The 21225-nt window shown below is 43.8% G+C and overlaps 2 protein-coding genes across 12 annotated transcripts in view; one reads left to right on the top strand and one right to left on the bottom strand.

Annotated features, from left to right (window-relative positions):
• Positions 1–1242: 1242 nt before the first annotated feature.
• E2F8 (E2F transcription factor 8) lies at positions 1243–18399 on the bottom strand. Of its 11 annotated transcripts, none has more exons than XM_082342425.1 (14): positions 17566–17678; positions 16502–16636; positions 16248–16375; positions 14012–14290; positions 13510–13666; positions 11482–11796; positions 11101–11262; positions 9297–9434; positions 7589–7792; positions 7197–7284; positions 6422–6953; positions 2879–3011; positions 2367–2761; positions 1243–1993 (listed from the first exon to the last, which is right to left on the bottom strand). In XM_082342425.1, the coding sequence occupies exons 3-14, from the start codon at positions 16260–16262 to the stop codon at positions 1811–1813; spliced, it is 2601 nt and encodes an 866-aa protein (XP_082198551.1). In that variant the 5' UTR covers positions 16263–16375; positions 16502–16636; positions 17566–17678; the 3' UTR covers positions 1243–1810. The 11 variants fall into 11 exon arrangements, 10 of the variants coding, with proteins under 10 accessions (XP_082198551.1, XP_082198552.1, XP_082198556.1 ...); XM_082342426.1 differs by having other exon boundaries at positions 17578–17658; XM_082342430.1 differs by lacking the exons at positions 16502–16636; positions 17566–17678 and adding an exon at positions 18137–18399.
• NAV2 (neuron navigator 2) overlaps positions 17558–21225 on the top strand; it is an 858870-nt gene continuing 855202 nt past the window's right edge. Inside the window, exon 1 of the mRNA XM_082342382.1 lies at positions 17558–17688. The gene's annotated coding sequence lies outside the window, so the exon portion shown is untranslated. The remainder of the gene's footprint in view (positions 17689–21225) is intronic.

Below are 21225 nucleotides of genomic sequence, written 5' to 3'. Positions count from 1 at the left end.
AAGAAATTCATGGAAAAGACTCTGACAAGTACTCTGACAAGTACAGGTTTCTGGTAACTGACTGTACTGCTGAACTGAATGAATAAGCATTTTCAGAACTCTAATGAAAAACTGATGAACTCATAGAAGTGCTAACAAAAGATCAAGATGAAAAAAAAAAATTAATTACATGGGACTGAGTGAACTGATGAGGATGAGTATAATTTTTGTGACTTTCTGTCTGAATTAAAAAAAAAACAACATTCCCACAAGGACTCAGAGGCAAAGAATATACAAATCAATTTTCACTGCAAAGTAAAGGAGCTGTTACAGTGGAGGATTACTGGACTGAATGTCAATATTATGACATAGTATGAGTATGTTTCATGTTTGGTAATTGCAATCGTTGCTTTTGTTGTGGTCATCCATGTACAATGCTTGGTGTCAGTCTATTTATCTCTTGTAAAAATAAAATGCAGTGTGTGTGTGTGAAAAAAAAAAAAGATAAAGACATGGGTTAAGTCCTTGCATACACTGGCAGTGTGACCCTGGACTTGCTGCTTGAATTTCTGGGCGCCTCAGTGACCTCATCGCCCTAGCTTGTAGAGATAATGCCTTTAAAATGTGTAACACAGTGCCTGGCACATAGGAAACAAGCAGGAAATAGATATTACAATGATCCTTTAAGACCCTGACGAGGGAAGGCACGTGTTAATGCTTAAGGTACAATTTGTTGCATAACCAGGGGATCAGGGAGATGCACATTTAACACATTATAGCTCGTTCCTTCTCTTGGAGCTCATGGAGGGTTTGATGTGATAGTTCCTTGAGTGTGGACGAAATTAGAATCCTTACTGCTACTTGCCCACCCCTGGAGCTGGGCCCATTTGGAAAGTGTGGAAAGAGGACTATAGCTGCAGCCCCTCTTCTGTCGACAGCGGGACAGAAGAGGGTGGGTGCTGGCCATGCCATGCCATGCCAGGGCAGGAGCACCCCAACTCACACCTCTCATTTCCAACCTCCCAGGGCGTGGTGGAAAGCCCAGGAGACTAAGCTGGCCGTCCTTGGCCAAGCAACAGCTTCTCTGAAGCCATTTTCACTCTGTAAAAGTGGAGCCATATGGAAGATCAAAAGAGGGGAAGAACGTAGGCAATAAACTTGGCATATCTAAGGAAACCCAGGATGTATTCTCCGTACTAAGAATTTGCCTCAGAGGTTCGAGAAATTTTCCTTTTCTTCCAACAGGCCAAATGAAAAGTTAAATACATTTTAGAAAAGTTTTAATTTGAACAACTTATGATTAAAAATACATTTTATAAATAATTTTTCCATAGACTTGATTAAGGATTGTTGCAAACTTTACAAAAAGACATACTGCAACAACAGCTGAAAGAAATTACAAAAAATATAGCTACAGCCCTCCTATTTAAAAATACAGCATTGTACGTCACAGCGTTTTCTTTGTGCAAAGTTGAAGAGAGCGCTGCATTAGGCCTGTCACAGATTCACTCAAAGGGAAGTAAACTTTAACACAGTTATTAGGCATAATAGTATAGGCACAGCTGGAACATCGAACTCTTTCCCCCTGGAAGTTAATATATATCTCAGTTCTTTTATTTTGTAGGACTGATGGCTGAACTTAGCTTAATACAAATATATATTTATATGTGTGTATGGATATATATAAGTATGAAAACAAGTGTCTGTTTTGAAATTAAGTAAACTCCCAACGTATTTACAGCATTTTCAGAGAACGTGTTCTCCAAATCAGTCTGAGGACATCATCTCTGTTAAACAAGTCTAGAAGATTAAACGAGGCCAAATCTGTCAATTAATGGACATCCTCTGTTGAGACTTCCAGTTTTCGCTGTGGGACAAAGAGAGTTCCTATGGAGGTGTTATTAGCACCATCGAAATCCATGCAGGAGGAGCCTGCCGGCTTCGTTGGTCCACCTGGGGTACGGAAGAAGCTTTCAGCCACTAATTGGGACCCTTTGGGTGTCACAGGAACAGGCTGATTGGAAAGAGAAGAATGGAGAAGAGTCAAACCCACGCAGACAGGTACACCTGGCAACCTTAGAAAACTGTACTGGAGGGACACGTCACATGATGGGAACCTCGCATGCCCTGAAATCTGCCGGCTGAGCCTGCCTGAGTTTCATGTTCTCAATTATTTTTGCTAAGGTGAGACAAAAAGCTCATGGTAACCCCATAAAACGGACTCCTTGGGCACTCTTCCTGGGTTTGGAAGGAAGGCAGGCCTTTAATCTCCTCACTCTCCCATCCTTTCCTTTTCTCAAAGGAGAAAAGCAAATGTGAGTCTCCCATGATGTTGACACTGGGGACTTAATAACCTAAGGAAAAATAATAAATGGAAATACTCTTACCTGTTGTGCCCCTGTCACTGCAACTGATTGTCCATTTGTTTGGTTCTGGCCCAGGACTGATACGTCGTACTTGGTGGCCCTTCCTTGCTGAGTGCCTGCATTTTCTGGTGTGACACTAACAGCCTCTATTCTTGGAGACACAGGAACGGTTCCAGGCCCGGGGCTGGCGGACACCTGCACACCGGGGGAGATGAGGCCCAAGTGCTGCAGAGTGAAGTTTACAACGGCTGAGCTCGGGTTCTGGACGGGAACGGGGTGGCTCGAAGTGAGAGCCGGGCTGTTCCCGACAGGGACGGCCGCCACGGAAGTTGGTGAGACCATTAGCTTCAAAGGTGTTACATGAAAAGAGGGAAAATTAACAGCAGTGAGTTCGGATGATGTCACTGGAATAACACCTGGAAAGAAAAGGGGGGAGAATATCTTAAAAGCACAGGCATTTGTCCGAGAAGCATACAAGGCTTGAGTGAACTTGAGAATGACCCACACTTGAACAGTGTTTTACGTACACTCACCTGCAATCGGGGAGCTGTAGATCCTGTGGTTTGGGGAAAGTGTACCTGAGCTTTCTTTACTAGACAAAATGGACTCTGCCCCCAGGGTTGAGCACTGGGTGAGAGGGATTAGGTATCCTGATGGGAACAAGGTCTAGAAAACAAGGAGGAAGCGTTTATTTTACACACAAATACGGAAGAAAAATGGCCAAGCGCCTCTTCTGGGACTAGTATCCCTTGGTGGTTCTCTCATCAGACTAAAGCCTCCAATGTTATGGGCCACGGACAGGCCAGCTATAATGGCTCCTTGAAGACAATAGCCCTCCTTCCCATTCCAACGCTTGTCCTGAATGATACAAACCATGTGTTTCTTAAATGCCATCTGTGGTCTTAGGAAGTGTCCTAAAGCTAGCACTGAACCTGCTTAAGGGCAGGATTTACCCAGCACATCCCCCCTGACCCCCACCACTGACGCCCTAAGTCCTGCTACCAGACTTCTTGGTATGATGTGGTACTGTCAGAACAAGTTTAATGCAGCTGGACACCGTAAAGGCACTGCTGTGTTATTATCTGATTGTCCTTGAATTCTGTGGGATGGTATTTCCCAAGAATATTCTGAGGGACTCTAGTCCTATGGGATGCAAGCAGGCACTCTGCGAATCATAGTCAAATATGTCTGGTAAATTCTGAATTAAACAAAGGAAAACGGTCTTTATGACAGAATTTCTAAGGGACTTTTATGATGGCATGCATTGTTCTCCAAGGGGGCATCATGTAACATTTCCTAGGTTATTCAGCAACTAAATTTTCGGTAGTATTGGTATTTAAGGAAAACATTTTAAGAAATGTTGATTTACAGAAAGGGAACGCCAAACCATAGGCCAAAAATACAGCCTCCTGGCTGTTTTTGTAAATAAAATTCTATTGGAACATAGCCATGCCCATTCATTTATGTATTGTCTACAGATGCATTCCTTTTTTTTTTTTTTTAACAATGGCAGAGTGAATAGGTGCAACAGAGACCATATGGCGCACAAAGCCAAAAACATTTACTATCTGGTCCTTTACAGAAAACGTTTGCTGACTCCTGATTTAGAACAAAGGAATTATACAACTATAGATTTTTTTCCCTAGTACTTTAGGTTCAAATGATACCAAACAAACACCCTTATAATATACAAATGAAAGGGCAGGGCACCAGGGTTCAAAAATTACAGATAAAAAAGAGAACTGATTAATTCATATTAGATACCCAGTTGTCATGCAGCAAAAGCTTTAGGGAATAAAGTTACATTCCAAACCGAAATGGCCAGAGTGTTGGGTTGTGTGTGTCTGCACCTTGCCCGCTGATCATTGTGCTTTTCCAAACAGAGAGCGCCTACATGGGTGGCTGAGCCGCCTGAAAAGTCTGCTCAGTCTTACCAGGAGCAGGACTGGTAAAAGCAAAAAAGCAGCTCTTGTAAACTAGGGGCCCTCCTTTTATCTTCCTCCGGATCTTTCTTCTCACCATTGTCAAAACAACAGTCTATACTTTGATCTAGCTGTTAATAGGTCTGGTCAGAGTCCACAATGCTAAAGGGTACCACAGACTTTCTATTTTGTTTCTTAGATGCTTAGTTCTATTCAATATCTTTACTAGTAGGTTCCTTAAAGACTGCAGCAAAGAAGAATTTTTAAGGGGTAGATTTAGGTGTTTTACAAATAGCTGCTCATTGCTATCTTTAATCGTACTCTCTCATGGTACGAGTTTTTCTGGTTGCCGGTTTAACTCTTTTCAAATCTCCAGCAAGACCTCTAATACTCTAATAATAATTATTTTTCCATTTCCTACAAACTATATTCATCGCAAAATTTGTTCACCTATAATGCCAATTCCTTTTTTTTAAAACAAATTAGAACTATTAAAGTAGCAGGATGAAAGAATTTGACATATTTCAACTTGCACATCTTCTCATTGAGCCTACATTACCACTCTTACCCCTCTTCCTATGACACTATCCTGTTTTATTTTCACCATATTTCTTATCATTCACTACCTGATACGTTTGTGTTTATTTGTATACTGTCTTCTCTCCACCCCTAGAAGTGTAGATTCTCAGTAAATGTTTGTTGAATGAATTAACACGCGAATCTCTCACTTTCTTTGTCCTGCTCAGTCCGTGCTAAAGAGAAATGGTCAAAATGAAGTCAGAGATGAAAAAAGAAGCAGGGGACGTGAAAAATCTATCCAGTGAAAACCCTAATCCTGAATAACTAAGTGAGCAACAGGAGACCATTATTAAATCATACCCATTGGCTCAAAGAGATTATGGACCTCCCAGAAAATCGAATCAAGCCGAAGCCTTGTGATTTTCCCCCTAGCATGGATATTAGATGCAAAATGATACTATGCTAAGATAATGGATGTTTTGAATGGTTACCATGAGGCCATCCTCAGGGAAGATTTGACAAACTCTAAAGCCTCCTTAATAACAACAGTTATAGATAATACCCTTCAGCTTCTACGGTGCCTTAAAAGGACCACGAACCCCTTTATGTAAAACATCATGTAATAAATGCACTTAACCTCACAAAAACTGTAATATGGCCCTGGGGCAAGTGCTCAAAAGCAACCACCCCCAAAGGCAGGTGCTGGGTTTGGTCTGATCCAGAGCACAGGTTTGATCCAAAGCACATTCTCTTTACACCCAATAGACGATCAGGAAAAACTGGCAGAACAAATTCTTTATAGATGTGGAAAAACAAGATGAAGGGAAGTAAAATAACTTGAATTCACAGCAGGGACAAAATGAGAGATTAACTTCTGCTTCCACGTTTAGTGGTGTTTGTTTATTTGGTGATGCTGTCTCTCATATATAATTGTCCTAAGGGAGGAAAATGAGATAATGTATGTAAAAGTGCCTAATACTTCTGCTGTATGGTATGTGGGTAGGCATCCAATAAATGTTCATTCCTTCCTGAATAAAACTCCATCTAGGAAAAAAATTGTCTAGAACATCAAAATCTCTAGAAACCAATGCATCAAATATACCTAAAATTAGCCAAGCTAAGTTTGATTTTTCTATTTGCACAAAATAGAAATTTTGGTTTGAATTTTAGGTAGAAAGTAAAAACAGGGGGAACAATTTCTCTTCTAGGCAGCAGATGCCAGTTACATGACATCAAACAAACATCAACTAATGACTCAGAAAGCAGGAGTTAAAGGGACCCTATGTGTCCATCCTTTCATTTGGGGTCACGGCTGCTTGTAAATTATTTAAGACTTTCATGGCAGGTGTTTGCATTCCAGTGTGTGACAGAGAAATGGACTTAAGGACAACCACCCGCGGTGCTTTAAAAAGAGAGCAAATAATCCCTTCCTCCAAAGGTTAAAAATGTCCCTGCCATCATCCCAGTAAGGGGATTAGCTGTCTGAGGCCTTGTTTGGATTATGGGATGCTAAGGAACAGTTCCCTGTTTTCTGAGAGACTGCTCTTTGCTCTGGTAAATTTCACAAGCCACCAGATTCTCTCCTAATCAACTGGGGAGCTCCTAAAGCTTCGCACAGTTCAAGGCTGTACTTACTGTGGAGACATTTTCAAGTCCTTTTAGGTCTTCTTTAAATTTCTTTTTGGAACCACTGTCCTCAAGCATGCTTGCCCTCTTTGAGCCTCTTTCTCCAGCAGGCTCCCTGTCTCGGTTCTTTGTACCTTGTCGCTCCAGCCCTGGCAGCAAGCTTCCAGGCCTGGTGGAGGCACTGGACTTTGGTGCATCATTGGCTGCATTCTCTGTGGTGGTATCGGTGGAACCTTTTGATCTCGTAGCGTTAGAAGAGGGCGTGGGGCAGACCGTGGGGCTCAGGCCTTGGGGCGGCGTCATCGTTTGGGCCTGGGCAGGCTGCAGGTAGATGGCATATGATGGGCCCGAAGGGGCCTGAGGTAGGATCATGGGCACTGCCGATGACAATGGGCTGGGGATGAGGGGGACCACCCCCAGGGGCTGGATGAGGGACGGTGCTGTCATCTCTAGCTCAGCATTTGCTGGAGTGTCCAGAGGGGCCACTGGTTTGCAGTGCCCAGATCTTGCCAGTTGTACTTTCACTTTCTTTCTGGGGTCACTAAAAGACAAGATTTAAATCATGATACAATGGAAACATGTTCTCTAAAATGTTCTACCACTTTAGATTGCCCCAGATTGAAGCTATGCTTTTATGAAACTAGCAGATAGTTTCTGTAATCATTCCGTATAGAAAAGATTCTCTCACCAGTTGCCAAGGCTAGTGCCTATTCTTATGTAAAATAAGTAATCCTAAGGATGCAACGTAAAGTAATGCATCCTGTTACTAAAGAGCGTTGCCTACCTTGATTGCTCTTCTAACTGCATTTTGCAAATAGCTGCAAGCTGAGCCATTTTACTTGGGAAAGGCACAGAATTCTGAGAACTCTCAGCTGGTAAAATAAAAAGAAGGTGGGGGAGAGGATTGGTCAAAGCAAAAGAATACATGTTCACACAGATGAAACATCACTGAGGTCAAAGGAACATGCACCGCCCCCCAAAATCACCCAGCAATTAAACAATAAACCCCACAAATCACTTTTTATCCTTTAATTCATATACAGTTAGGCTTCAAGTGGGTTTGGGACTATGGAAGTTGAAACAATTCTCTAGCAAGTCCCGCGGGATCAAGTAAGCTAAAAAGTCAGATAAAAAGGAATTCTTCCGAGCAGAGCCCTGACATGATTGTAAACATACCTTTGTTGGTTTTGATAGGGCTAGTGGGAGCAGAATTTATCTTTCTCCGATCACTTTCTATGCTCTTTACCAGTTTGATGAGAGATGGGTGTCGAGTGAAGTTTGGTTTCCCACGTGTGGAAAAGAGGTTTTTGGCACAGTTCTCTTTAGAAGACCGCCTCCCTTCCAAATCAGAGGCAGCAAAAGGAAGCACTGGGCCAAGACCTGAAACAGGAAAGGGCAGTGTGTTAATACACGGTTGGTTCGGCCTCCTTCTGGGGTATGAGGTCAGTGTGATTCTAAAATGATTTTAGGAATTAAACTGGCCACAGTTAATAGAGCACCTACTGTGTGCCAGATACCATTTTAAGGGCTTCACCTACAAAACCCTGTTTATCTTATTAAATAAATTCTGAGATAATATTTCACGCTTTAACATCTCTGAAAGCCGTTGCATCTTATAACCAGTGGTGCTATAGTGTGACTGTTACTGATTTTTCTTTCTTATTGATATATAAAACATTGTGCATCTCAGAATCAGTGGAGACTTAATCTGATGAAATATGGTGACCCTCACTGCTATGGAGTGAATGTTTGTGTCCCTCCCCACTCCCCCACCCACCAAATTCATATGCTGAAAGCTAATGCCCAATATGATGGTATTGGGAGGTGGGGCCTTTGCAAGATGCTCATGAGGGCGGAGCCTTCTTGCATAGGATTAGTGCTCTTACAAAAGAGACCCCACAGAGCTCCCTAGTCCCTTCCACCACCTGAGGTTACAATGAAAAGACGGCTGTCTAGAAAGCAGGTCCTCACCAAACACTGAATCTGCTGGTGCCTTGATTTTGGACTTCCTAATCTCTAGAACTGTGAGAAGTAAATGTCTGTTGTTTATAAGCCACCCGGTTGATGGTACTCTGCTATGGCAGCCTGAACATGCTAAGACACTCTCCACAACTTGGGTAGGTACTTCTCAGGAAATGCATCCCCATTTCAGAGACATTTCAGACATTAACTGACTCACGGTCTCTTAGCTTGTAGAATGTGGGCCTGGGATATGAACCCGATCAGTCTAGCCCAGAGCCTACACTCTGAATCCCTGTACCGAAGGACCTCTCTCTGTAGTTATATCCAAAATCACAATAACCTTGCGAAGGTGCCACTATTCTTCCCACTTGCGGGTGAGGAAACAGTCTTGGAGAAGTGACCTGCCCAAGGCCGCAAGGCTGATAAGTATCAGAGCTGGGACTGGAACCTAAGCCTCCCTCTGCTTCTACAGCCCATGTTCTTCCCACTTGCCAGCACTTCTGTGTGGGGATCTTGGTGGAACGCAAAATGTCAGAATCCCAGAGTTGAGATGGAGACTAGAATATTGATACTAGAATGAATTCACTTCATATTCTCCATGTGCACAGACTCTGTTATGGTCACTGAACAGCATAATAATGACAGCAGTAGTATCTTATGCTTCGTGATGCTTTCAACTTTCTCAAATCCTTTCACATACAGATTCTACCTCCTGCACAAGGTGTGCAGTTGTTATGGACCTTGTGCTGCTGATGAAGCCAAGAGCTAAATTTTCCATATCGGTACTCATCTTTGTAATTTCAATCACTTATATATGTTCTTTACATGTGGGAGTGTGGGTAGGAAGGGAAAGGGGGAATATCTCCAAATGTGCGTTAATTCAAAATAATGAAGCAATGAATGAAAGAAAACAAATACATACCACTGGAATTTGGACTGATTTCTGGGCCTGTCCATTTAAAAGCTGGTTTTCGGCCTCTTTCCTCTGTAACATGAACTTTCTTGATAAGATCCAGGCTACTCAGAACATTAGCTATATCATACAACCTCCTAATTTTTGCTGGGGGGAAAAAAAGTGTATACATCCCTTAATGGAATAATGAAAGATCAAAGGACTTTGCTTCATAAGGACTTCATGTACATTCAAAGAGCTATCCTAACTATCAATGTCAGAGAAAAATGTGACTCTTCTTAAGTTATGCTAGTGACACTGCTTTAATTAAAACAACAAAAAATAGTTTTAAATATTGATAAGACGCAGTTACTGATGATACTGAATTTTGAAATGACAAAAGTACATGTTGGAAAAGGAAAAGTGACTCAATGAGATCACCCTATTGGGAATCATGTTACAGATTTTCTAATAAAAATTTACCATTGCTGGGCATCTCCTAGTGAGGATTCAGGATTATGAACAAATAGAAATATAGCATCGATGATAAATGTATTGCTTTCCTGCTTGTGATAGTTTATAAAAAGATTTATTTAATAACATAAGCATGGAATATGCTATAGCCCATCAAAATTTATGAATTTTCATACTGTCCATATGTAATGTGAAAAGCAGAGATTTGTTAATTCTATAAACCTTACATATCTTGAAAAGTTTTGCTACAAAAAGTCTGCCTTTACTTGAGCTTGACAGTACAAAGTTACAAATTGAGCCCCTCTTTCATAGCCATGCCAGAAGGTGCTGAATTCCCAGGGGGATTCAGGAAATTACACATCTGTAGTTCCTGGAATAGTTTCCAGGGCTGTGACTAACCAGTGAAATGGAGAGCTGAAAACTGTCTGGTGGCTCAGAGAAAGCGGGCAGCCCATCGGTAGTATCGGGATGTGTTTTTTGAGATGACAGGTCTCCCAAGCCCATTGCCAGCATTATTGCCTTAATCTCTATTCATTTTGTCTTTATAGAGACACTGGAGATGTATGAATATACTTTCATATACTTTTAATATACTTCACCAGTACAGCTTCACAGGGATGGGAAGGGATCTGTGTGGTAGCTCCCAGGCATTCCCCCAGCCTCTGCTGTGGCTCGAGGCAGCTCTTCCTCACCAGTCAGCCGGGTCCCCCGAATGACCCATGTCCAGGCCAGCCTCATGCCCTACTTGGAGGTCGCTAATACCCTCAGGTGTCTGCTGAGCACTCCTTTCCACACTCTCTCTCTACTCCTCTTTGAGGGGGTTCCTGCAAAGTCTGTTCTAGAGGCAAGGGTAGAGCTGTGTTAGGGACCCAATCTACGGTCTCTTTCCAACTTAGAGCAGATATTCTGGCTAAAACCACTTTCAAAATGGCGAACCAACTGTGCTGCAGGTCACTTCTGGGGACGGTGTTAGAAGTTACTTTCACCCTCAAATATGAGAGTCAGTGGAAAGAGCAGAGACCTGGGTACCACTCCCACTTTACAATTTACTGCTCATTTAGATTTCAGACAGTACAGATTCTACATGTGTAAAATGGAGACAATGTTACAGTAACAAAGGAGGTAACATTTAAGGAACTGTATAAGCCAAAGTGTCAGATAAGAGTAATTATATATGTATCTTTGAATCCTACAAGTCAGCTAAAGCAGTATCATCATGGCTTCTGGGGAGAAGTGAAGATACAAAAGCCTAACTAGATATGATCTGTTTATATAACAAATGTATTTGGAAATCAGTTAATAACCGAGATTTTATTATTTAAGAGTAGGTCCAAAAGTCCATGGCAGTCGTGCCACTTACTTTTAAACTTGCTTTTATCCAAATCTTCCACATGGTCCTCCCCAATTAAAATCTTGGCAGCAATTTCCAGGCTTACTATCTGAGGCGTTGACACCAAAAATAGCATCACAAATTTCTGGCTCATCACTCTTAAAGACTTGTCTTTGCGGCTGTTTACAGAGGCTTTGGAGAAGGAAGAGGATTAGAGAATTAAAATTTATGAAGGGACAAGTGCTTTCTAAAGTAACCAGGCTAAAAATACCACAACCTGATCCCACGGTTGATGTGCAGCATTTTCACATTAAAAGCAGCAGTAGCTTTGAGCGTGGTTCCCTAAGGAACCTCTTCTTTAGACCTCCCAGAGGTGCTCTGCCGCCTGGGCTTTTCAACAGCAGCTCTCACCTGCCCGAAATTCCACTCCAGGGAGTTCGACGAAACACATGTCTGGGTGCCCATTTTGGCCAGTGTTTGATTTGATGATCGGATCCTCTATACGGTAACTCTTACTGAAGTCAAACTCTTGTTCATATTCTTTCTTTTTGATCATCATAATCTGCTCGGCATACTTGTTCTCTTCCCCGACGCTCTTCAAAGTCCCAAGGGTTTGGTTGAGGTTGTGTCGGCCGTGCCAAGTGTACCTGTTTTTGGCAAGCCGGCTCACCATGTGCAGACTCTCTAGGACGTTGACGATATCGTAAATGCGTCGGCGCTCAACATCTGCAAAGAACGAGCAATTGTACCTTACTAGGATCAGATTTTGTAATGTGGATAGAACTGAATACCTTTTCCTTCCAGGGATTACTAGTCAGTAGGTTCTGGATTATATAACTTTATTTATGCTCAACAAAGAGTGTGAAGATGAGAAAGGCATGCCCCTGCTCTCCAAGGGCACAAATAGTTAATATGAATTAGAAAGGTGACATTTATTGAGGGCTTCCGCTGCACCATACAGGTTTAGGACATTTTTACCCTGAACTTGTGAGGTAGGCATTATTAACCACACTTTAATGATGAGGAGATAGAGGCTCAGGCTGGCTAAGCTGTTCACCTCAAGGCACAGAGCCAGTAAGTGGCAAAATCAAGTCTACAGTGCTCTAACTCCCACACTCTACACTCCATTTCTTATATTAGTTCCCAACACACACACACACACACACACACACACACACACACACACACACATATACAGCTGTCATATGATAGGTACAAGGTGCTGGGATTCCTTGCTGTTCTGGAACTTGCCAGATATGCCCTTGCCTGAGGGCCTTTGTGCTGGGCTGCTCCTTCTGGCTGGATTCCCTCTCCCAGATGTCCTCATAGCTCCCCACCTCGATTCTTTTGAGTCCTTGCTCGGATGTCACCCTCTTAACAAGGCCTGCCCTGACCACTTCATTTAAAATTAAATTTCAAATTGCAAAGCACACCCCTAGCACTCCGGATCCCCCTCTACCTTGGCCTACATTTTCTTTTTTCCATAGCACATATTACCTTCTAACATATATCATAATTACTTACTTATTATGTCCTTTGCATATTATCTATTGCCCCCACTAGAAAGCAGGTTCCACAGGAGAAGGGATTTTGTCTTTCTGTTCACCAATGTCATCCCAGCTGCTACAACATTGCCTGGCACATAATAGGTGATCAGTAGATACCTGCTGAATTAAAGGGTACATCCTCCATAGCTACAATGAAGTGTATGTGAAGAGATGAATCTAAATGGCATATTCTTAAAATATGAAATAAAGTTGATATGTATAAACATGTATGAGAAGGACAAGACTTTCTTCCCGGGGTGATAGCTATATATTAAAATATCCTGTATATCTCTTCACAGGTTCAGATTATAGTATTTTCATGACTCCAAAGGTATATACCAAGTTTGCCACAGACTCCTTTTTAGCTGTAACTAGGTTTGAGTCCACGAAGAGAGGAGCGAAAGGGGGCAGGGGAACACAGTAACTTTTGGCAAACACAAAACATGCAGAAAATGCACTGGTTCTCAGGGTAGTGCTGAATGGCAGGGAGGGCTAAAGCCCTGCTCCCATGCCCAGAGGCCGATCCTCATTGTAAACTGTGAAGAAACCATTCCACAGCCTGGCTCCAGAGTGAGAAACAAGACCCAAGCTCAGAGTTGTAGCTGTTTATGAAACAAGTCATAGAACAATGGTGCCTCCCTTTAAAGCTTCAGAGCTTTCGAAATGCAGTCAGAGCAATCTCCATTGTGATTTTCTGCTTCTGTTTTAAGACTTAACTGAGACTGGAAACTATATGCGGTTATTCTTAAATTAATAGGGCTTTACAGATGGATAACTTCTGTGTGGCCTTGCGTCATTACAAACACTGGCTAGATGAGCGTGGGCCTGAAGGAGTAAGTCTCTGAAGTCCCTTTAATGATTAACCATTTCGGTGAGCTCTTTGCATACTTACTAAGTTCCTCGGCTACTTCATCAAGACAGATGTCGTTATTCACAGCAGGGTTGGGATAGTTGGGATATCGAGCTAAGAACTTATGACACAACAATCCTAAGCTTTTCTCTTTTCGACTGGGTTGGGATTTCTCATATTCGTCTCCAGATAAGTGTTCCTACAAAGAAAGATGTAAATAATATCTTATTCGTAAAGATTTATTGGGGGCATCTGCGCTCAGTGACTAACACTTATACATATGGTTTGCTTCCATAGCTACAAAATTGGAAAGAAAAGGTGTGGAGCCGGGATAAATTGCTTGACAGATCTGAAAGGGAAGAAGTTCATAAGTAAGTCACAGGTTCAGAATTCCCAGGGCTGTATTTGATGGGGTCCAAGCCCCTCCAGGGCTCTGAGGGGGGTGATCCTTTACACTGCTAGTGCTTCTGCAACAGCTTCACACTGCTCCCCCGACCCCCGCTCCCCAAATCCCCCAGTCTCCACCCAGGCCTCTGAAACCTACATGTAAACAATCTCTGGCCTCAGGTAATCCATTTCCGTTGTCAAACAAACCCCTTTTCTGATCTCTGTAGCGGATCTCTGGGCTCACGGCACTGATTAGCATTTTTAGGTTGGCTGTTGGTGTCCACGGTTCTCCCTGGGAGATCTCCTTGGGCTTGGTGGGTGTGGTTAAAGGGCCAAAGTCAGGTTGGATCTCCGCCAACACTATATTTGCTGCGGTGGATTCTTTCAGAGGTGTTTTCACCAGTCCCCTTTTATGTGGCTCGAAAAAGAGATTTTCCTGGTTCAAAACAAGTAAATTATTAAATCCACTGTAAAAAAGGATTTATCAGATAGCTTTTGACTCTAGAAATTGTATAAATAGAATAGTGCTAAGGAAAAAATGCCTAGTGAGGTTGTCAAGTTGATTACATTAGTGACTATATTCCAATGATCACTTTGACACTTGTCCATTCTAATAGCTAAATTTCCCATTTTTAACTTTTCAACAAAGCATGGACTTAAACTTTTCATCTTATGTTCCAAGAATTTAAAAAGAAAACTTTAAGACTTATAATTTTAAAAAATTTTATTTTGAAATAACTTTAGATTTAGAGAAGAGTTGCAAAAATTGAGCATTCCCATATACCTTTCACTTAGCTTCCCTTAATAGGACTGATAATTTAAGTGATCCCAAACTTCTCGGAGTGACTTTGACTTATGACACTGTAATAAGTAAAGGTCTCCATGGCAGAAACCATGTCCCATTCATCTGTGTATCTAGCACAATGACTGCATGCAGTGGCTACTCAATAAAATACCACTGATGAAGAAAAGTCAGAGAGCCAAGGAAACAAGGGTGAGGGCTAGCATATGGTCAGACTTGTTGGCAAAATCCACTGGGGAGCAAAGTCCAGAGTGCCTATGAGCAGCATTTCCGACCAGAAAAGTCTGCTCTTTGAATATTTAACCTTTTCACTTTACAGATGGAGAAAATGGAACCCAGAGAAGTAAGATTAGTTACCTAAGACCACAAAGCTGGTTCCTGGCAGAGGCTGGACTGCCACTGAGAAACAAGGGGGTACATTAACAGCAGTTCATACTTAAGACTGATGGAGACTACGTTTCTTCTACTTTTGGCCACTGGTGACTTCACACATTCCTACCACCTGTATCTATTTTATTTTTATTTTTAAAAAATTTGATTAGGATGTTTATTATCATGTTTTTATTAACAACAACAACAAAAGATGTTTGTCTACAATTTACAATGTACAATGACCAGTCAATCCCGCTCTTGCACTGCTATGCATTAACTGTTCTGTTTTAATGGAAACACTGAGAATACATCTGTATCTATAAGGAAATGCTTAGGATGGCAATAAGCGAAAGAATAGAGGCTCACTAATTCTTCAGTGACTTTAGGAACAAAGATTAATTGGACTATTTTATATGTCTGTGACTCTTTAGGATTTATCAAGTGCTTTTCCATTTGTGTTTTCATCCAATCCTGTAGTCCTATTCTACAGAAGAGGACACCCAGGCTGAGAGAGGTCACACAGGACTTGAATCTGAATCTCCTCCATCCAACTATGGTGCCCTTACATGGAAGTCAGTGTGATGGACCCAAGCGGGGGGAACCCTCCCCTGATGGTGTACTTGAGAGGTGCTGATCCAAGAAGGGGATTTTTCTCAGGGCTGCTGTCCTTTGCCTCTGACCGTCAGAAGCAACAGCAATTCTCTTATTTGACTACTATCTAAAACTTTTAGGAAATTTGCATATTTCATTTTTTTTTAACCTATCAGTATTTGGACATCAATCAAGATACCCCCCCACTGACAGTGTCCCCTATAGTTAAAAGAAACTGGTGGTTTGGTAGAAAATTATCTTAACAGGAAATCCAATCTCAAATCATGTCAAATGCCCTTTCTGAATTCCTATTGTTCAAGAATTCTCAGAAATATCATAAAGCAACTAACAAATTTTATTATTCTTAAAAATACCTTTTCTCTCTACTTATCTCTTTGAAATTTCCACCAAATCATAAAAAACTAGAAAGATTAATCCTGGGTAATTTTCCCCTCTTCAAAAATTAAATTTCCCTTCCTTCTGGGTTTTTATAGGGGCTAACCAAAAAAGGATAACCAAAAAAGGGTGCGGCATTAGTAAGATATTGGATATTGAAAAATTATGGAGCTAAATCAGGATGATGTTGCATTTAAAACTGCAAGGATGAGTATTGAAGCTAAAAAGGTACCTTTTCGTTCTCCATTCTGTAAATTTCTCATACATTTAGAGTTTCTTTAAAAATGAAAAATCTGGATTTCCTCCCAATATCCTGATGGTTCAAGTAGTCCAGGTAGTCCAATTAAAAACTTTAATATCCTTAAAGAAAAAAGGACATAGAAAAAGTTAAAGAAAAATAAAAGCAGTAGATCTGTTGAAAATAACTTCATGGACGCCACAGGCTACTGAAACAAAGGCTAAAGAAAACTGACAAACGACACTTACATTTTATTCCCGACCACAGACAGCCCCACGGAGCACAGAACTCCATCAAACGCCTGTAGATTTCTTCAGCTAACCGATCCGCTGTCATGAGACTTCAAGCAACCCACAGAATTTCCAGTGACAGCCCTCTCCCACCTTTAGAGAAGGCAAACAATTCTCCAGACCCCACCGAATGGACTGTAGCCAAGCACAAGCACCCACCTGTTCACAGATCAGAGCTCGGGACTCAGAGCATGAGCCCAGGTTCCGGCTAAGCAGCCACAACCCTAAGTATCTGGATAAAAGTCTGCATCTAGATGTCTGAATTTCTCCCTTGACACACACGTGCATAGGCTCAGCAGTAAAGTCTTGGGAAATAGCTTGATAGGTAACTTACAAATTCAGTCCTTAAGCTCCAAACGTATTCTGGGTATTTAAAGAGCGCCTTATGATTAAGACTTTTTTAAAAAAAAGACTTCCTTACAGATGCGGCTTCCTTAAAGCGCTATGTACTCGCTATTCAGGCGGCTAGTTCACGCCACAATGTTGGACCCTACCATGGAAGGCTGCATTTGCTCAGCAAGGCAACCAGGTACAGTCCCCCTGCCGCCACCGGCTCCCGCGCCCCGCGCACTTCCCCTAGCGCCAGGCCAACTGCCCCTCCCCCTCCCCGGTCCCAGTCCGCGCGCCGCCCGCCAGGCAGTTCCCGGACAGCATCCTCGCGGTTTCTAGGGCAACGATTCCCGACCAATCAGAGTGCTGGTCGCGGGCCTGCGATTGGTTGGCGGCGCCATGGGCGGGTCCGGACCTTCCGCCTTCGATTTAAAAATTTGGCGCGGAAAGCCGGACCGTGGTCGGCGCCGCCCCTTATCAGCGCGGGGCTTGAGCGCGGGCAAACCCGCGCCCGGAACCACAGCATCCCCGCCCCTCCCCCTCGCTCGCCCCCTCCCCTCTGCGCGGGAGCTCAGCTCCTCCCTCCACTGCCCCGGGAGGAGCGAGAGGCGGGAAACGGCCGCCGCTGCCTTCCCGAGCCCTCTCCCGGTGCCAGGCTGGCCGAGCGCCGCGTCCCTCTGCGCCCCGCTGACCTGTCAGTTCACCTCACGGTTGGAGCCGACGGGGGCTGAGCGGGGACTCCTCGGCACCCCTTCCCCGCTCAGGCCCGGGAGCCCGCGTGTCGGGCAGTCAGTCGGTCCTTACGCTGCGCTGAGGTGGGTGCCGGAGGGAAACGCCGGGACCGGGACTGGCGGGCCGGCGGGCGGGCAGAGGGAACGTGACCGTCCAGGAGCAGTCAAGCCCCCGATTTGAAATTAACCCGCTCCCGGCGCGAGCCGATCCCGCGGGCAGGGAGGGCCGCTCCCCTCCCCCACGCCCGCTCTTCCCGGCCCCGGACCTCGCGCGCCAATCCGAGCCTCCAGACTGGAGCCGGCGGCGAATCAGGGTGCAGGCACCGCCCTCCGGTCCTGCCTCCACGACAGAGTTGGGGGAAAAGTTAAGCAACTTTTTTTTTTTTTTTTTTTTTGGCAAACACCCCCTCCCCTAGCTCAAAGTTGGGGAATGAAGTTTAGTCCGCCCGGGGCACGCGGGTTGGGACGCGGGCGCTCTGCAATCCCCAGCCTGGGTCCGTGGCACCCCCTGCCCAGCCCCAGATCCGCTCACCTGCCCTGGGGATCCCAGCCAGGACCATTACCCCTTCCACCCATGGCATGCATTATTGTGTTGCCCACCATCTCCTCATGGCCTCTAGAAACTGGGGTGTGGAGGGAGAAGCTTGCCAACCGGTGCTCAGATTTGAGGGGCGCGAGGTCTCGGCCCAGACTTGAGAACGCAGGTGTGGGAGGAGGAGGAATAAGGTTGAAAACCCGCCAAGCCTGTTCCAGGCGTCCCCTGTCTTCCCTCTCCAGGTCTGCTCCCGGCTCCTCCCTTTCCCCTCCCTGTCGTCTTCCCTCGCTTTTCCCTCTTTTTCCGGTTTCCGAGCCTCGGGCAGCTTCAGCATGGAATATTGTAGAGTTCTAGATTAATAGGAGGTTTGGGAGACACTCTAGTCCAACGCCCTGTTTTGCAGACGGGGAAACCGAGGCCCGGGGCGGCAGCGCTGCCTTTGCCTGTGCCTGGATTGTTTGCGCCCGCGTTGTCTTGCTCCGCTGTTCTCTGCTTTAAAGCGTTTCCCTTTTCTGGGGACCTGTGCTGGAGTTGCGGGGCCGCATGTATTGCCCAACAGCGCCTAGATCAGGGCGCCCATCTATCGACTGTTTGGTTTGAGCTCTTCCTCCTCTTTTGTAATTTCGCATCTCTTAAGCTCCAGCAAAGCTCGGGGCCGCAATCCCCTAGCGTGTAACTTATTTATATTTGTCAACGAATCATCCAGTGCTGACTCGCAGCGCGGAATATTCTTATATTCCCGGACGCGATATAAGGGCGGGGAAACAGTGATACTGAGGCTAAGGTCGCCGTGCTGTAGCGACAGGCCGTAGGACCAGGGGTCCCGGTGGCGAGCGGTGGCTCTTTCTCCCGCTGAACGCGACCTCAGGGCGCGCAGGGTTAGCGCCGTGGTGTCTCCGTCCTTCCCTCTCCACTACCCGGGGAGCGGGTCCTACCCGGCTTCAGGCAAGTGTCGCTCAAGAACTCGCTTCCACCTGAAAGCCGACCTTGGGCGCGGTGCTGTGCAGAAGCCAGCGGCCACCTAGAGCTCTCAGATTTAAAATAAAGTGAGGTCACTGGGCAGGGCCCCACCCCCGACAGCACTGAGCAGCTCGTTCTTACTGAGCCCCGGTACACCTTTTCTGGAGGAAGGTGTGTTTATATATACATCAACGAAAGGTGGGCAGTTGGTGCTTCTGCTTTAGCCACTGTTTCACGGATTGTTCCCCCTCTCCCACCAGCATTTATAAGAGTGTGCCTGTCCAGCTCTGCCCAACCTACCTTAAGTTTTTACAACCTGGGAATCCTCTTTAAAGGGAAGGTCTGACGCCACTGTTTTCAGAACCGGTGACTGATGCGTTCACATCTGTGGTCTATGGGGGCATTCATGCCCCAGGTGTCTGAGTGCCAAGTACCTGTAAGGCAAATAATGCAAGGAGCAGCTGCCTCTGGTGAGGCTGCACAGATGTCATCTCATTCAATACTCAGCACAGGTGTTAACTGTGAGTTACCATCCAGAAAGTGAAGTAGAACATTTTTAAGTAACAAACCCCAGGTCTCAGGGTAAGTGGCTGGCCTGGGATTTGAAGCCAAGTCTCTTTACTCCTAAGGGCTTTCCCTGAAAGCCATGTTCTCCACTGTGCTTGGGCCAGTCCGTACTTCCTTCACAGGATAGTTGTGCCCCATTTTATAGAGAAGAAAACTGAGGCACAAAAAGGTTTCAGTGATAGCCAAGTCAGCTATAGAGTCAGGATTATAATCCAGGTCTACCTGCTCCCAGTTCCTATATCCCATTCCACTGCTTCTGAAAGTCCCTATAAAAGCAGTGTTGGTGACACGTTAGACCACTCTTAACTACATAACCCCTCCCCCAACATAACAAAATATAGAAAAAGTGGGATCTGTAATTCTTGGTTTAATGACAATTGTCATGTCTTATTGAAACATGCAAATTATAATCCAGCTTACTGACTAGGATGAAAAGTGGCCCTATTAAGAGGGAAATGATATAGTTTTAAAGTCTTAACAACCCTTTCATGTACAGGAAATGAACAAAGAAAGCAAGCTAAAACAATTCTACTCAACACTGTATGGTGTGTCTGATTTGAAATTCAGCATGAGTGGAAAGGAAGGACACAAGACTACTGAAAACTTTTATGTTTACTGCACAACCAAGAAGGAAGGATGAAGGGGCAGATGTGAAATCTTTTTTTCTTGTATTGCTATCAGACGTGTTTTCCAGTTATATAATCCAAGGGAATATTCGTGCACTTGTTGCTGGTCTTTTGTTCACCATGTTGTATAATCTGTGTCTCACTGAAGTAGACCAGTCTTTCGACTCTCTGCTGCTACCCTTATGCTAGCACAACTTGGAGGGTGACATGTTGGGTAACAAATTCAGCATTACACAGTGTAAAAAGATATCAGAGGTAATGGGGAAAGATGGGAGTCACCTGAGGTGTCTAGATTCAAAGGTAACATTCAGGATTTTGGAATCACAGCCCTTTTCATTATCACCAGAGCCTCACACACAGGGTGTGAAAAAAACAGGCTCTTCCCTGCTGACCAGAGCAGGTCAAGGAGCTAAGAAAAAAGTTGCTCTATTTACACATTTTCTCTTTTTACTCCTTTGGTGTAAGGATCATAATATGCTTTGCTCTTTTCTTTTCCAGTGTTTTGAAAATTATTTAACCTATTTAAATTTTTATCAGTGATTAAAAATTTGAAAATTTTCCTTTAACTGTGCTTTGTAATTTTCAAATTAAGATAAAATATGTATCATTTAATGGGTGGCAATATTACATGAGTATGTTAGTAATACTTTATCATTGGTAATATCGTTTTCTGCTCCTGTTTAGTATGTCTCTATCGTTATTACTATAATGTGGATTTTTCACTCACATTAATTCAGTCAGTGGTATTTATCGACATTTACATTCAGATTTCTAACCAGATGAATATGTTTCACAAGACTCATATATGACGCAGAAACTAACACATTTTAAAGCAGTTATACTCCAATAAAGATGTTAAAAAAAAATAAAGACTCATATATGAGTTATATCAATGAGTATAGATAGTTTAGTATCTCTCATTTAAAATATTCA

This window comes from Balaenoptera borealis (assembly GCF_965194805.1).
Source record: "Balaenoptera borealis genome assembly, chromosome: 11".
In the NCBI taxonomy this organism is placed as follows: Eukaryota; Metazoa; Chordata; class Mammalia; order Artiodactyla; family Balaenopteridae; genus Balaenoptera; species Balaenoptera borealis.
The sequence above is the reverse complement of the archived record's forward strand: the minus strand, read 5'-3'. Positions and strand labels throughout refer to the sequence as shown.

What these genes read in the sequence shown, in the direction of transcription:
- E2F8 (XM_082342430.1), bottom strand. An exon ending in CAGTTAGAAGAGCAATCAAG is followed by an intron (nt 6,954 to 7,196) that starts GTAGGCAACGCT and finishes CTTGTCTTTTAG; the next exon opens with TGACCCCAGAAAGAAAGTGA. An exon ending in GACTTGAAAATGTCTCCACA is followed by an intron (nt 3,012 to 6,421) that starts GTAAGTACAGCC and finishes CTTGTTTTCTAG; the next exon opens with ACCTTGTTCCCATCAGGATA.